A 16,461-nucleotide genomic window follows, 5' to 3' on the forward strand; every position below is an offset into this window, starting at 1 on the left:
TTCAATATCCCACCTTCAAGTCAATTACTGGTGGGTGGGCACCGGTTTGTAACACACACCAAAAAGACCCTGGTATAGCAAAGATTTAGGATCGAGTTAAGCTTATGCTTGCTTTTCTGAGTGCAAAAAATGTGTAGTAAAGTGTTTCACCAAATTGGACCCCAAATAAACTCTTCAAGAGAAGAGGTAAATGAGGATGGGCAAAAGGGAATTCTACCCTTCTTTTCTATAGGATTTAAATATGACCCGAAAGTTCCCCAGCTGGAGGGATGGATCAGAGCTGGCACGGAGGGCAGGTGTCACCAGCAGGCTGCCCTGAGCTGGGCTGCACAAGGACAAAGCCCAGCTCCTCAACCGCTGTTGGAGCCCGGGCACTGCGCAACCCCGGTTGCACCGCTGACGAGGCCAGTGAAAACGAGCATGCAGGAGGGCACCCGGTGCTGCAGCCCCGTGGCTGGTCTTGTTCTGCCGTGGGAGTCAGCAGCTGTCATTCGAGGGCTTCTTCTTCAGCTCCTGCAACCCTCTCATGAGAAGAGCATTGGGCACTGCATGGAGCAGGGAGGTCTGCTCTGATCTGAGGGGCTGGCAATGCGAGATAATGCGAAGCAAAGTTAAATATTTTCACTCTCATTTGAAAGTGTGGTTTTTCTAAAGGCTGTTTTTCCTTTCCCTTTCCAGAAAGTACCATATTTTGAGGGGCATCCTCTCCCTCCCACCCCCCTCCCACCCCCACCACCCCCCTCCTGCATGTAACTCATAGAATAAAAGCCTTGGCGTGGAATAGACATATTCTTTGCTGAAGAAAGTGTTGATGAATTTTTTTTCCATTTTCCATCCTGCTCAGAATAATGCCCATGTTCCTGGCATTACCAGACATTTTTCCCACCTCTCCTTTTTGAGGGCTGAAAGAGATTTAGGGCAGGAAATCTTTGCAGCCAGAGTTTCAAGGGGAGCTCAAATATTATGGGAAGACACAGCAGGCTTTTATGAAAGTGCTTCAGCTTAAAATCCCTGGACTTTCCCACTGTATCACAGAACACCAGCCGATTAGCAGAGCTTCCACATGATGCAGAAATAATTTCTAAACTCCTGGACCTGGCACCCAGTCCTGGCCATGGTACAGTGGAAAGAATGTTAATGACAAAAACGGAACACATAAGCATGAAAATAAATTCCTTATTACAGCCATTTTTTCAATATGTCCTAAAGAAATATTCCATGCTTAAAAATGTTTTAAAAAGGTAAAAAGTGATTTGCAGCAGAGTTGACATCCCTGACGGAATCGTTTAGTGTGTTGTCAGAAATACGAATAAAAAGCGTTACTGTATAAAATAGTGTATTTGTTTGCTGGCTTTGCATACTCTGCTTAACACAGTCCCATTGGTGAGCGTTTCCTAACGGTCATGCAACTTCCTGGCGACATTTTTTGTTGTTGTTTTTTCCCTTTTAAATAAATCAACAGTCAGGCTACTGTCCCTGTCCTGCGGAACAAAGCTGAATGCTCTCAGTCGGTCCCTGGGCTGTTTACACGAATGACTTCAGAGGAAATGTTCTCACGTTGGCATCAACGGAACCACAAAGGTTCATTGAGATCAGACTGAAAAGTGGACGCTGTGAAGCCTCCTCCAGCTGTCCCCCTGGCACCATTAGGAAGAGCGCTTCCGAGTTGCCTGCGAAGATCTAGCAGATGGATTCAAAGGAGAGCTGAATTTTCCTGATCTGACTCCACGTGCTTTGTTAATACGATTCCTTAAAAGTCCCCCTGAGAAGGCCCAACCACTGAAATCTCTAAACAAGGCTGCCCACCCCAGATGACATATGTGCGCTTTGGCTGCATTAATCCTGCCACCCAAATAGGTTTCGTGGAAGCAACTGGGAAGGAGTGGGAAGATTGCTGGAATGGGCTGAGGCATAGACCACGCACAGACTTCAAACGCCAGACTAAGCAAGGCAAGTATTGGGCTCAGCACACAGTATTTCCAGGTTGCTCTGCCTTTGCTTTACCTTGCATGTAACGAACCTGCTGTTCCTACACATATCCAGATGTTTAACTTTATTCTGCAAGTTGCCCCTATGGAACAGCTTAGCCCTGTTGAGTTCTAACACCAGTATGCAATGCTGTTGAGTTTTAACACCAGTATGCAATGTGCAAAGCTGCACAAGGTATAAATCAGGGATGAATTTAGCCCTTTCTTCCTTTCCTTATGAATATACTGAGTTTAACTGTCTTTTGCCATTCAGGCTTTATTCAAATCAGGAACAACCATGAGTGGAAGTGAGAGTGCTGCAGGTAACAACAGTACCTGAGCTGCCCCAGCGTTGCTAGCTGAGAAAGCGCTGAGAAAGCCATTTACTTCGTGGCTCTGAAGGCAGCCGGGGTGCTGCTGTTCCCGTGGCATCATGGTTTTGCACTTCCCGGGTCCTGAGGCTGTGCAAGTATTCATCCCTGGGGTCCAGCTACCTCTCCTGCGGCCACAGAGGTACTTTCACCTTCTTTTAAGATTATTTATGTCTTCCGCACAGCAGTGTGCTGATTAGTAGAGAAAGTTGTGTTCTCCTGGGAAAATGGAGGCATGTTACAACCAACTTAGCTGACATGAGCACAAGGACTGCTGTAACCTGAATCTTTTTTGCCTTTCTATTTGGTGTTTTTGTGATAGTGCTCCTCTGGTTCTCCTAGCGCACCTCCATTTTTCAATTTTGGAGTGTTTGACACAGCTCCAGGGGAGAGGAACCAGGCATCTGAACACAGATTCTGTTAAAATTGCCTGTATGCAGGCAATAGCAGGGTAGCCAGAGAGCCAGTGCCACCAAGCCCCTTGGAGCATCCACTAAGGAGAAGGGACAGCTGCAGGTGTGTGGCTACAGAAAAAGAAAAAACCTTGACCCTGAGCCCAGAGGTCCTTGATCCTCGGGTGTTGCAGTGTCTCAGTGTTCCAGTACCTGGAAATACTGACAATGCTATTTTAACTTTGCAAAGTTCATCACAGTGCCAGGATCTGGAAGGAGGTTAACATCAGGTCCCTCGCTTGCCTCTGGGATCCATGAACAACCCCCAGAAGCTGGCCTGATGCATGTGTTTTGAGAGTGTACAGGCTTGAGGTTCAAAGGTTTTCTTTGAACTGCCAGCCATGACATTAAAGGACGACAGGATAAAACAACTACCCAGCCAGAGACATGGATTTTCATTCAGTCTCAGATACTGTGGCACAGCACACCAAGGTGAGCTCATCAGACATGCTCATCTCGCCAAAGTACGGTTTCCCAGTAAAGCAGATATTTTTCTTAAAGTACATGACCTACTCAGATTTTCCTTTGAAGAAGCAAATTTGGGACCTAGAAGACAGGCTGGCCCAGCGCCTGCACAAATGGCAGGGCTCCTGCCACACTCTGCAGGTGGCTCTGGGGTAACGGAGGTTTCGCAAAGCCAAGACTCTGCTCAGCTTACATTATGCCTCCCACGATATCTCCCTCTACTGCAGTTGAAAATCCCATCGTCGAGAAGAGCTTATTGATTTGGCAGAGGATTAGAAGATGAGGCAGCATACCTATGTCCTGACTCACTGTCGTGGCAGAAATCTCGCATTTCCTATGAGGCTTACTATCACGGTCAACGCAGAATAGGCAGGTTGATGTTTCAGTCACTGAAGAGACTCCTTGACAGTCTTCAGTGTCTTTTTGACACTCTGATGTAATACTGCCCTTCTGACAAGAACACTTTGCAGCATCTACAGTTCATGTATCACTGGTGTAAGAATTATTAGTTAGGAGGCCTTCTAGAGAACCAAATGTCCAGGAAGATGCCTGCTATGTCTTTATTTGCAGGCAATTGTGAACAATTTTATCTTCTCCATAGCTGAAACACCCCAAATGCTTCAGCCGGGCAGCAGGTCACAGGTGGCAGAGAGATTTAATGCCAGTACAGATTTAATGCTACGTTCAGATTTCAGATCTGCTGCCTTATACCTTCAGTGATATTTTCACTCAGGCAAACCAGAGGCCAGCTCTACCATCTGGAAAACCCTAAGTGTCCTGCCAAGTATAACACGGATGAGAAAATAATTGGTTGCCAAGAGGAATTGGGGAGTAACATCAGTGAATCCAGCAAGTTTCTTGAGAGACCTGCTCTCTTACTGACGAGCTCTGTAGCATACTGAACAGTGGCTGAAATGGAAATGTGGGAAGTCCAGCGTCCTCCTGCATTGGTACACAGGGAAAAAGACAATGTGGGTTACTGCCACACTTTGGTCCATCTTGGTTAGTGATGTGGGGTACATCTGCAGCCTTTTATTTTGATTTTGTTGTACCAGCTAGGCGAAGAGAAAGCAAATAAACTGGCAGACATCTCACATAAAAGCAGAAATTAAAAGGGCTCTCCAATCATCAGAACGGAGATCTCTGTTGTATTTACTTGCAAGATTGTTATTTTTTCAGATGAAACAGTGCATGAGACTTTCGATGTCAAAGTGCTTGTGAAACAAGTTTGTGTTTTGTGCTTTATTTCATAGAAGTTATTAAGGAGCAGGGTCATGTTTTTCCTTCCTCTCTCTCTACCTCAGAAAGAAATTCCAAGGTTGGTTGTTTTATTTCCTGGGGAGAGTGGTGTTGCAGGGGAGAGAGCAGTGAAAATCACAGCGATCTTGGAAGAAGTCCTTTTGTGTATCTGGTGTCTATACATGGAGTGAACCAGATGCTGTCAGACTTTCCCAGTTAGGACTGTGACATGGGTGAAATAAGCAATTCTTCTTTCTCACAGATAGCTGTAGCCCCAGTTCATTAATCAGCCATCACTCAGACAGGCTCCAGCAAGGAATGCTGATAGCATCGCGGCCGGAGCAAGCAGGCTGCAGCATGGAGAGCGATGCTGACAACACCCTGTGCCGCAGCTCCCACCGCGGGGGCTACCAGCATCAGACCCTGCCGTGTCTCAGCACTTTTCTATATCCTAAAGGTGAACTACAGGCGATCTCAGATCTGGCTCTGAGCTTTTAAACAAAGGGACCTTTAATGTCTCAACAGGACAGAGCCAGGAGTCCCTCCAACCTATATGAAAGGCTATCATAATTAAAACCAAACAGAAACCGTCTGAATTCCTTATTAAGGACACTTACTAGAACAACTTTAACCCCTGAGTAGCCTAGAAAGCTTTTAATGTTTACAGATGTTGATAGAAGCGTATATGCAAAGGCTTTCTTGGTTAGTGCCAAGGGGCGAAATTCAGAGCTGGCATAAACTGGCGATGGGATGCTATGGCTGTGGCTGCGGCTGCAGCTGACCCAAAACCATGGCTTGTCTTAGTGCCTTTCTTTGTCCATAGAGAAAATAGAGGTGAAAAAGAACATGAAAAAAACCTCCAAACAACAAACTGGAAATCTGTTTGTTTGTTTGCAAATTAGCTTTCTGGGTTATTTTCTATCATCAGAATTGGACAAACTCCAGAAATATTTATCTTCATCTTTCTATTGGGGAAAAAAAATTGTACAAAACCATTCTGCTACCTCTCATGTGGTATTAACAGATTTGATGCTGTTAACTCATGTGGTATTCATGGATAAATGTAGGTAAACATTCAGTCTCCAAAATTACTAAATTCCCTTACAAATAGGAACAAAAATAATATTGAATATTATTTTCTCTGTTGCCAAACCACAAATAAATCCAAATACCCTTTTAAGCTAATAGCATTTCCAGTATTCTCTTGAGTGTGAAATTTAGGCATCAGGAACAGTCACAGTAAAGCAAATTCAGTGTATTTCTTAGACAGGCATGAAGGCTGTTAAAAAACTACAAAACTGGATCTGTGACTCTGTGCAAGAAAAACCTGATTCATTGATCTATTGAGAATGTGAGGGTGTCACTAATTCAAGAAAATTCATATTATAACCCTTTTTTTCTCTGCATTTTCAGTATTAGGGAACAGTTTGATTTGAAAATAAAGAAAGATTATGTGTGTGTGTGTATGTACATGCATGCCTGCATATGTGTGTGTATACATACATATATATGCGCAAATATTCCCACTTTGTTACATTAAGCTTTTTAACTGCATAACTTCCATTGAAGGAAGTTATAAAATAGTAATAGTAATAATAATAATAATAACAACAACAACAACAACAACAATAATAACATAAACTAATATGAGTTTACCAGCTAAAACCAGCTGTATATGAACTTGAGAAAATCCCCTTCAGATATAAACCAAAATGCCTTCTTTACTCCTTACATCAAAATTATGTGAGGTCAGACAAGCTACCAACAATCCTTCTACAACTAAAGCGTTGTTCTTAAGAGATAAGGACATGGATGAAACAGACTCTTGTGACTGGAAAAAAGCCTGACACTGCAAGACAAATGCCAAGGCATTTACAGAAAATAAAATTCAAGGCAAAGCCAAAGGATGGTTGTCAACATAGATAATTTCCCAGTAACAAGGTTCACTGCCATTGACATTACACGCTGTTGAAGCCAACACCATCCCCCAAATATGCATAGTGCATGAAGGAGAGTTGTTGTCAGCCAGAAAAAAGTCTTTTTTAGGCAGGGGGTGTAATTACGCCTTTTCCGAGGGATTCACTGCCTACATGCTGGTGCCTTGCAAACACATCGAGGGTTTGGTGCTGGCCTGGTGCAGAGCGGTGCCAAGCAGGCGTCTCTGGCTAAAATGCAAGAGTGCAGCAGCGTGGCCGATGCCAGCCTCTGCTCCCCACACTCCTGGTGCCATGCACTGCTCCCGGGGGACACGGAAGAGCACTTCCCAAAATACGAGCTTATTGCCCACTGGTGCACATCCACCAGAGGGAGGTCTGCATCTCCCCTGGAAAAGGGTGGGAGATGCATCGGTGCAGGCTGGGCAGGACTGTCCACATGGGGACACCACGCTCCCATGGGGATGCTCACCCCGGGCAGGGGCCGTGCTCCTGTAAGCACAGGCACCCGCCAGCCCTCCTGTGCCTTGGGCTGAGTTAGCAGCTTCTTCGAAGCCAGAACTGCTGCTTCAGGAGGTCTCATCAGATGCAGGCATTAGTCTGGCTGACTTCAAAGACCCACTGGAAATGTCACGATACAATACCTATTTTTAGGGTGCTGTTCCTGTCAGGTGTGCTGTGATGCTACCTAGCCAGCTTCAATGCAAGCGAGACTTGCTACCATGTGTTTTTCAAGCATGCTGCCACCCTTAGAGATGCTGAGGTCATGAGACTAAAATAATGGAAAGGTGAGAGAAAAGCAGGCTTATGTGAAGGAAGATTTGGGTCTTGATGTCTGACACACCTGGAGATGAGCTTTCTCTTCCTAAAAGTGATAGATTGCCTGTTACCCTCCAAGTTCTCCTCAGAGAACATAACCAGCATCCTCAGGACCAACTCGGCTGATCCATCCCTCAGCTGGAAACAGGATGGTGATGGAGGTGCACTCAAATCTGGATCCTCAGAAAAGTTGTGTAGCTGAGGTGTTTCCACCAAGCTGAGATGGCCCTAGAAGGACAGCCGAGCCCTGCCTCCTTCCAGCCGGCTGGCCATCTCTGGTGGGAACGCTTTGCGCTGGGTTGCGGTACTAGTTCATGTCAAAGGGACATACCTCTTGCTCAGTTAGGCAGACACAAAGGCTCCCATCGGTACCCCAGGGGACAAGCTCTGCTCCGCAGTGTCTGCGCACTGCCGCTGTCGTGCCCGGTGGGAAAAATATTCCCATAGCGTGTGGAAGACTGCTCAAAGCGGCCACGGAGATACATTTCATCGTAATACATAAATTAAGGGAAGAGTTTAGAGTTCATAAATAGTCTAATTAACCTAAATCCTTTATTTTGCTTTAGCTGTAAGAAGCTCTGGATTCTTAGCTAGTTTTTCTTGCCAAACAAAATCTTTCTTGCTGCTTCATTACTGACCCAGCAAAGTTAAGTGGTGTCATTTTTATTGAAAAAACATGATCAAGTGTGTCACAAACTGAGAAGCAGTAATGTAATTTGCTACTGCTCTGCTTCAAGCGCTAAGAGAGAACACAAACAAGTTTAGCTAAAAAATGAAGACCGCCAAAAACTATGTTTCTGTTCTGTATTGGCTGGGTTTTGGAGATGAAAGAGGGGGAATACTGCATTTTGAAACCAAAAAAGCTTACAAACATAAATCAAAATTTGCCTGCTGTGCAGCATTTAGTTAGTACTTTCCTGAATCTGTTGTTGTTGTGCCGGCTCTATCATGGGGCCGATCTTTTAATTTTGTTTATATTTTCCTAATGCAAATTGTGACTCCTACCCTGGGAACATGACGAAGTCTTTCTTCACAAATGCAAAGAAGACAGGAAACTCATGGTTCCCACAAAGCGGCTTTGACTCTTACTAGATGTGATAATTTCATTAGCAGGATCCCAGACATAGGGCATGGATCAGCGAGCCAGACCAATAAGCCACAAGGGCTCCTGTCCACCCATGGAAAGTGGCTCATCTGAGCAGGTCCAGTCTGCTCTTTGTCATCCCAGGCCAAGCTGTGCAGCTTTTCCTTGCTTAGTGTGAGTTTCACAGAAGCAGATACAGGATCTCAGCCTCTGCCTTTGTTCCACCACTGGGAGCTCCAAAATGGGACTCCTGGTCATTTGTCTCCAGCCGATCCCAGGAGACACATCATCTTGTGCAACTGACTGCTCAGCCCCTCTAATCGCTGCTGTGCCTGCAGAGCGGTGCAGACACCCCTGCACTGGCCCGCGGCCAGCTGGGATGCCAGCAGCAAGCTCGCCGGCAGCGGCAACCTCCACAGAGTAAACCACCGGAGTATTTACCCAGCTTCTTGGGTGGGTTTTACATCCGGCGGAGTTTTGCGCTTTCCCAGCCATGCTTCTCCTATGCCCCGAGCTGTCCAGTTTTAAGCACACCAAGGTTTATCTGCTCTGTATAGCAATGGTGGTAGCCACCACAGTTTGACAAAGCCTTCAGCCTTTCCAAAGAGCACAATTCCTTGTGATGCTACCACAATCCATTTGCTGGTATCCCTAAGTGCTGGATCGCTCTTTTGAATAACGCCTTCAGACCCTAGAGTTGTGTAATTACATGCCCCCACATATTAACTTCCAGCTCCTAATCTCTTGTTACTACTATGTCAAACGATGCTACAAAACAGCAAGTCGAAACTGCACTGTGGCTGACCACCTGGTACCAGGAGAAAGCACATTCAGATAAGATATGCTCTGTTGTAATGAAGGTATTGCTGAGATTTATGGGTAGCATGTGGGGGGCTGAGCCCTTTTATACTAAGGAAAGAAAAACAAATCCAAGACAAAGTAGTCAGGGCTGGATGTTACTGTAATATGAGGCCTGCCCAACAGCTCATCTTTTTTTCTGGCACATGACGATGTGTTTTCACAAAAACTTTCTCAATGGTGACCTGCTCACTGCTTCTGAGAGAGAGAAGTCAATGCATTCACAGGCAAGAACTTTACCAAACAGGTCAAATAAAATGAGGAGACCAGAAATTTTCTTTAGGAAAAAATTCCCCTCAGTATATGCAGATCGACCTGAAATATATGTAAAATTTCAATTAAAAGTTGCAATAAGTCAATGGGCCCATTTTTTATCTGTACCAGGGTTTGTTAGTTAGAGGAGCTCAGCTCTTAGTGCTTGCCTTTGCTTCATACCTAAGTTTCACTGCAGGTGGACATGTGTAAATGGCTCCAGCAACACGTAAAACCACGGAGAGTTTTTTTTAAAGCCTGATCATTAGACACAGGAAATAGAAAGGTTGGTGGAATGGAACCTAATTAATTATGTCTATCGTACATGGAAGAAGTAAAATGAAAATGTGAATTGCTGAAATGAACAATAAAGTGAACCTTTGTTCAGGATTAGAAATAGGCAGTTGGGACCTAATTATACAATGCAATTTCTGAGTAAGCGGATCCTGCAGGAATAAATGCTGTGCAAAAATAAATCTGCTGCATAGAAAGTAATATATGGGTGAGAACACAAAGGATTTGGACTCCTAACAAAAAGGTATTTAGAGACTAATACTAATGTTGGCTGTCATTCAAAGCCTACCCATTGAAAAGAAAATAATAATAGATTAATAACATGAAACATTATTGAACAGATGATGCCAGTAGGGCTGGGAACAAGGAAATGTCACAGGTCTCCTCTCCTGCAGGAGCGCTCTGATGCCTGTTACGGGCAGATTCCCCATGAGGCTTGGGATCTGCAGCCCTGTCCTTACCCCACCTGTGCTGGGAGCTGAGGTGAGAGGGTGCCAGACTGTGTGATGGAGGAGCAGCTGGTACCTCCATGTACAGCGACAGTACCTGGCTTCAGGGAGCTGAGGCTGAAGGTGCCCAGACAGGGTTGTGCTCCCCAGCACTCAGCCTGGGTCCAGTACCATGCACAGCAGCTCCCACCCAGCTGGGGCTTCCTCCTTCTGCCCCTGGAAACCGAAGCCTGGGGATGGGAGAGACCGGCAGAGACTGGCAGAGACTGGCAGTTTGAGGAGCATTGAGCCTGCAACATGCTTTCTGTATGGGGCAAACACGTGGAGGACACCCCGGTTGCCTTTTATGAGCTGAAATCTAGTCTTGCTGTATTTCCATGCCTGCAGAAGAAAGAAAGAGAGATATCTTTTGTCAGTTCATTCCCAGGCTCTTAAGTCATGGGGTTAGGGCTGCGGTACTAGGCAGCCGAAATTTCTGCAGCAGCAAAGATGAAAGTCAGACAAAATAATCCAAAGAAGTGCTTAACTGTGACTATTAAGTCCCAAAGGATTTATCAGAGTTTACTTTCCTCTGACTTCTAGGAGACTTCGGCTGAAGTCCATTAAGCAAATTAAAAAGCAGAAGGAAAATAAACAGAGATTAATGGAGATAGGAATTTTATGAAGGAAAGGAAACAGCCAGACCTTGTGACAAAGTTCCTGGGCTGCTATTCAGGTTTTAAGGCCCCCAGACCTTATAAATGGAGGAGATTATTCTCTTCACGTTGCCCTGCTGGTAGTCGTAAAAGAGAGTTAATAGAATTTTTTTTCCCCCACTGAGAAGTCCTGTAGAAACTCGAGTAATAATATAATCCATAATGTTTCAGTTCAGTGCGTGACATGCAGCTATTTGTTCCTTTGTTTCCAGGCAGGGAATCAAGCTGTAAATCTTGTAGCGACACAGATACTGTACTGGCTCTGTGGCATTTTATCTCCTGCTGAAACTGAAACCCATCTGAGCAGCTTCCCACACAATCAAGGACTTGCATGTCAGAACAACCAGGCAGGATTTCTGTATTTATTGCTTTGGCATCACGATTAATATTTAATCCAGAGGAGATATCACAGACATGTTTGAAACCTCATTTTGCTTGTTAAAAAATACTTTGAAACCAAGAAGATGAGCAAATTATGTCATTATGGAGCTCTGTTATTTATTATCTTTAGATAGTTTAAATTAAAGCAAATGCTCCCATAAGGGGGAGATTCCTTCCGCTGCTCCTCTTCTAAGTGATTTTCTAATATTCATTGGGTTTATTAGTGTTCATGGCCGAAAACAAAGAGATACTAGAATGGTAAGACAAGAGTGAATAAACACCTCCGCCTTGCTGTGTGGCCAGGCCCTGGTGCAGCCCCGCAGTGGCACCAGCCCGTGGGGCAGAAGTGGCTTTCGTTGACTCAGCTGGAGGTGCCGACACGCCAGGAGCAAGCACCAACCACTCTGGGGCGAACAGAAAATCTCTTCTGGTCCTTGCCACAAACCCGAGGAAAACGGGCATGTTCATATTTCTGTTTACTGCCTTGACTGGAAGACCCTCTCACTAATTGTCTTTACAGCTTCTAACTCAGTACAAACGTGTAATACATTGCTTGCTCTGCTCATCGATCGATCTGTGTGATAATTCTTGGTTTGCCACTTATTCATGGGCAATTCCCTCCAGAAGTTAAAAGCGTTTTGGACACAAGTTCACTTGATTTTTGTTCACAGGATCACACCCTTGCCCAGCTGGAGCCATTGGAAACAGTTCTGCTATTATTCTCAGTGAGAATGATATTTCTCTGTCTGTGCAAATATCCTGCAATATGAGCTTAAAATATAAAAAATACTCCTGCTGGTAGACTCGCTTGCAGGAATAATTTTCAGGTGAAGCAGAAAATGAGCCCCAAGGGGCTGTCCCTGAAAAGCACAGCCACGGCAGCAGTGCTCCCTGGCTGGGCTGGGTCCCAGGTCCCATGGCGTGGCGCAGGGCTCGTGGGTCTTCATCCCTGGTGACGGGGCCAGGGGGGTTCTGGAAGGGTGAGCGATCACCGGGGGACATCCCGATGCCCACCCCAGGGCTGGCGCTGAGCTGTGTTGCCGGAGGTAACGATTTCTCTAGGTATACATGGGGTTTTTATTAAGCAGCCCCTATGGCCCTTGCCCGCAGAGGACGATCACTGGAGGCAGCGCGGGAGGTACCTCCTGCCTCTGCCCCTTGCTGCAAGCCGCTCTGCAGGGCTGCAAACGGCTCTGGTTGCAGGGGCACCGGGGCATAGCCTGCCGGGGCTGCGGCACTGCTCGGCACTGTGCGGCCGGAAAGCAAACCGCCCAGCAGGTTTGGTAAAAGAGGGTGCATGGAAAGGAAGAAAGGAGGGATGAGAGAGAAATAACCCCAAGGAAAGGATTTTAGTTCTGTTTACTAAATCCCAAGTCCCTGGGCTTGTAGGATGTGACTCACTGTGCGTGCTGGTAATTGTGTAAAAGGCTGACGTGCAAACCGGGGCTAAGGGTTAGTGAGTTTGGGTATGGCTTCCCAACAGCAATGAGGTCACTGCACGTCACGGCTTCTGCTCAGAGGCTGACCAGCACCAGGGAAAGAGCCGAGATGTCTGAGCAGCTAAAGCATGTCACCCTTCCCTTAGTGGGTCCCATTTGTCAGCTTTCCAGTTCCCACGGGACACCTGACCTTTCACCACTAATATATGAAAACTGCAAAGTGGCAGTGTCTGAAGCTCTGTATTTTCCACGTCTGCACCGATAAAACCTGTTTGTGGCCCAGGCTGTCTGACACAGCCGCTGCGTACGTGCATGCCTGCATGTGCGGGTGTGCACACCCCAACGGCAGGCGTGAGCAGCCCGGGGTCGTCAGAGCTAGCCGTGTCACTGCCTGCTGGGGAGCTGGCCTTGGATGTCTAACTGTGCTTTACTGCCTGCTCACACCTTGTTTTCACCTTTCCTTCTGGGGATCCCAGTACGTGAGGACCAGCAGCCCTGCAGGAATGGGGTCTCCCCTGCTGCTGCTGCTGCTGGCCTTGTTGACCGCAGTCACCAAAGCCAAGGTGTTCAGCCAGGGCGAGCTGGCTCACCTGCTCCAGGGAGAGGAGCTGGATGGCTATGGGGGCTACAGCCTCGCCACCTGTGAGTTTCAGTCCCCTGTCCCCCCACAGTCTTTCCTCCCTGGGTCCCACTGTCCCCATGGACAGCAGCTGTGGTGCTGCCTGAGTGCCTTCTGCCCCTGCCCAGGGCTCTGCATGGCCTTTTACAAGACCACCTTCAACACAGCAGCACAGAGCATCAAAGTGGACAGCAGTGCCAACTACAGCATCTTCCAGATTAGCAGCCAGCAGTGGTGCACCAATGACCGCAGCCCCTCGGGTAACCGCTGCAGGATGGCTTGCGGGGGTACCATGGCACTGCTCCCCCAAAGCCAGCCCCAGGAGCGGAGGCAGCAGCCCAAGCCCTCCCGCTCTGCCCAACTTCACCCTGTGGCCAAAATGGAGCTGCAGGGACATGCTGGGCACAGCCTGGGGAACAAGATGCCTGTGGCTGCAGGAAGCTGGGGGTGATGAATGGCCCTATCCACCCTTTCCTCTCCTGGGATACTAGGGACCCCAGGGCTCTCTGGGTGTTTTGACAGTGGGTGGAAGATAGGCAGTCCTGAGTTGGGTGGGTTGTGATGTGGGGCTGAATGAGATAAATGCATCACCCCACTTGTGGAGTAAGTAGTTGGGAAAGCGACCCAAGGTTGTATTACTGCCAGGCAGATCCAGGTCTTGGCTCTGCGTTTACCACCAGTGGGGAGCTCCTAAGCAGACATGGGAAGGGTTTTGCTGTGTCTGACCAGCAGACATCCTGCTATATGACAAAACTCAAATACTGGGAGGCTGGGACTGGACCTCCCATACCTGTTCAGACCAAAACCTCATTTTCCAATAGGCAGAAAAGCTCCCTAATAGCTTTTTTTTTTCCCAGTAGAACAAGCAGGAAGGGATTGAAATACTGTAAGCATAGACGGGTCTGCTCCCATTTTTCCCCCTCCTTCCATCTCTCTCTCACATGTGATTACAGAGGCAGGCCTGCCAGCGTTTGTGGGGAAAAAAATATATTTATGGTTGTTGCTGGCCATGCAGAAGCAGATGAGGGTGCCTGCCTGGAGTAGCAGCCCAGCAGTGGGGAGGATGAGCAGCGTCCGGCCCCGCACCGCTTCGCAGGGCTGCTCGAGTGCCCAGCCCTCGCCATGCCCTGCTCCAGGCTGGTCTCTGCCCTTGAGCGAGCTCACAGGGCTGTGCTTCTCTCCCTGCAGATCTGCTATCGAGTAACATTACTGATGACATCATCTGTGCCAAAAGAATTGTGAGAAACCCACAAGGAATGGATGCCTGGTAAGGGGTTTCGGGGTCGGTTTCTTTGGCAGGGCTCGCGCATGTTTCTGAAGGGGCACGGCTGCCCTTTGCCCGACTGTCACACAAAGGCAGCACAGCCACACCAAAGAGGAGGATCCACAACTTCAAGGCTTTGCAAATGAGTGGGAATGGAAAGACAAACTTGCACCGCTTCAGTCTCCACAAAGCATCTCACAAGAGAGACTAGGGAGGAAGGAGCAGAAAAAAAAATGTTTCAGAAAAACAGATGGTCAGTAAACAGCCCATCAGCTAGTAGGTTAGCCCTTGAAGATTTCTTTCTGTCTTATGCTTTCAAAGTCCTTTGAAGAGCTCCTTCCCCCCACTTTTTGCTGTCTCTTACCTTAGCTGGAAGCACCTAGCATGGAAGCAATTCTTCCCAGATCATTTCAGAGCATTAATCACTGAAATATCCTGATGAATCTAGATGACAGCCCTTGCTTGGTGCAGCCCCGAACCATCCCTGGGACTCCGGGCTGCTGTAACATAGGAAGCCTGTAAAGGCAGAGTAACCAACAGGCTGAGAAAACAGAAGTGGGGGTAGAAGACAATTCCAATGATCACATAAATATGTGGTTGTTTGAAGTCCCAAGGCATTTTGTTCAAAAATAGTGGCATTAACCACTGAATTCTGAATATGTTCCAAGTTGAGGGACAAGACTCTGCCTTCAGATTCCCCCCGCCCCCTCCCCGCCATTGCAGTTGGACTCATTAGCCGTTTTTGCTTCCTGTGGTGGGCTGCTGCGAAGCCTGGCTCACCGCAAAAGCAGCAGCGTTTCTGAGTAGAGGTGAGGTAAGTAATTTGTGCGGCATACGCAGCGTACGGTCTCAGGGCCCCTGTGGTGAGCATTGCTGTCGCACACTCTGCTGCACACTCAACACGCTGTCCCAGATAAGGAGGTGGCAGGAGGTGGCAGGACCTGCCATTGCAATTCGTTGTTCCTGGCCAGGACTTAGAGAGAGCTCAGGTGGCATCATGAGACAGCGATGGCTGCTCTCCTCCATGCAAGATGCTCAGCCAGAGTTGGAAGGTCTGCAAGTCCTTCTCCAGGGCTAGTGATGGGAGGTCCCTCATAGAAAGGACCCTGCAGAAAACAGAGCCTGCTTCTATTGGATATGAATGGTATCAGTCTAGTACCTAAATAGTGTCTCTGCTTCTTCTGTCCTCAGGAAGGGCTGGGCAATGCTCTGCAAGGGACGAGACCTGTCTGAATGGGTGGAAGGATGTGACCTGTGAGAAAGTCCCCAGCTCAGCTCCGCTGCGGCTGCCGGGGGCTGCCTCTCCTCTCCTGCAAGGGCAGAGCTTCCCCCTTGCTGCACAACACTTCTCAGTATTTGCAAACCCAGTGTATTCCACAAGGTATAAAATAACTTTAACAACACAGCATGTGTTTTTTTTTTAAATAACAAACTTGACTTGCCATTTTCATATGTGTTTTAGGGTCCAGACCGAAAATATTTTCCCCAGGGATTTTTTTTTGCATGTTTGGGTGAAACTGCAACTGGAATGGGGCAGAGGGTGAGGGTCAGGAGCTGGGTAGATAGCGATACCTTTGGACACAGCTAATTTCTCTGGAGTTTTCAAAGAAGGTAAAAAAGGGAAGACCTCAAAAAAGGGTGCAAACCTGCAAGCTGTCCAGCACTTCTTATTTATATATTTGTAATAAAAATGCAGCAAAACACAGCCCAGGATCTTACTAGGTAAAACTTGTGTCTGCTGAGCAACATAAGCTATCCCTGAGGAAAGTCAAAGGGCTGCACGGCCCTTTTTTCACGGCTGCTGGGGCAAAGGAGGTGAGCGAGCTCTCCTGCCCGCGCTGTGGCTCGTGCCATAACCAGCGGGTCCTGCAGCTGGGTT

General features: G+C 47.3%; 1 protein-coding gene across 1 annotated transcript; it reads left to right on the forward strand.

The window, feature by feature from the left end:
• The first annotated feature begins 13,202 nt into the window (after positions 1-13,202).
• On the forward strand, positions 13,203-15,840 carry LOC142078408 (lysozyme C, milk isozyme-like). Its single transcript, XM_075140870.1, has 4 exons — positions 13,203-13,341; positions 13,447-13,578; positions 14,507-14,585; positions 15,774-15,840. The coding sequence occupies exons 1-4, from the start codon at positions 13,203-13,205 to the stop codon at positions 15,838-15,840; spliced, it is 417 nt and encodes a 138-aa protein (XP_074996971.1).
• Positions 15,841-16,461: the final 621 nt, after the last annotated feature.

This window comes from Calonectris borealis, chromosome 2 (genome assembly GCF_964195595.1).
Source record: "Calonectris borealis chromosome 2, bCalBor7.hap1.2, whole genome shotgun sequence".
Lineage (NCBI taxonomy): Eukaryota > Metazoa > Chordata > Aves > Procellariiformes > Procellariidae > Calonectris > Calonectris borealis.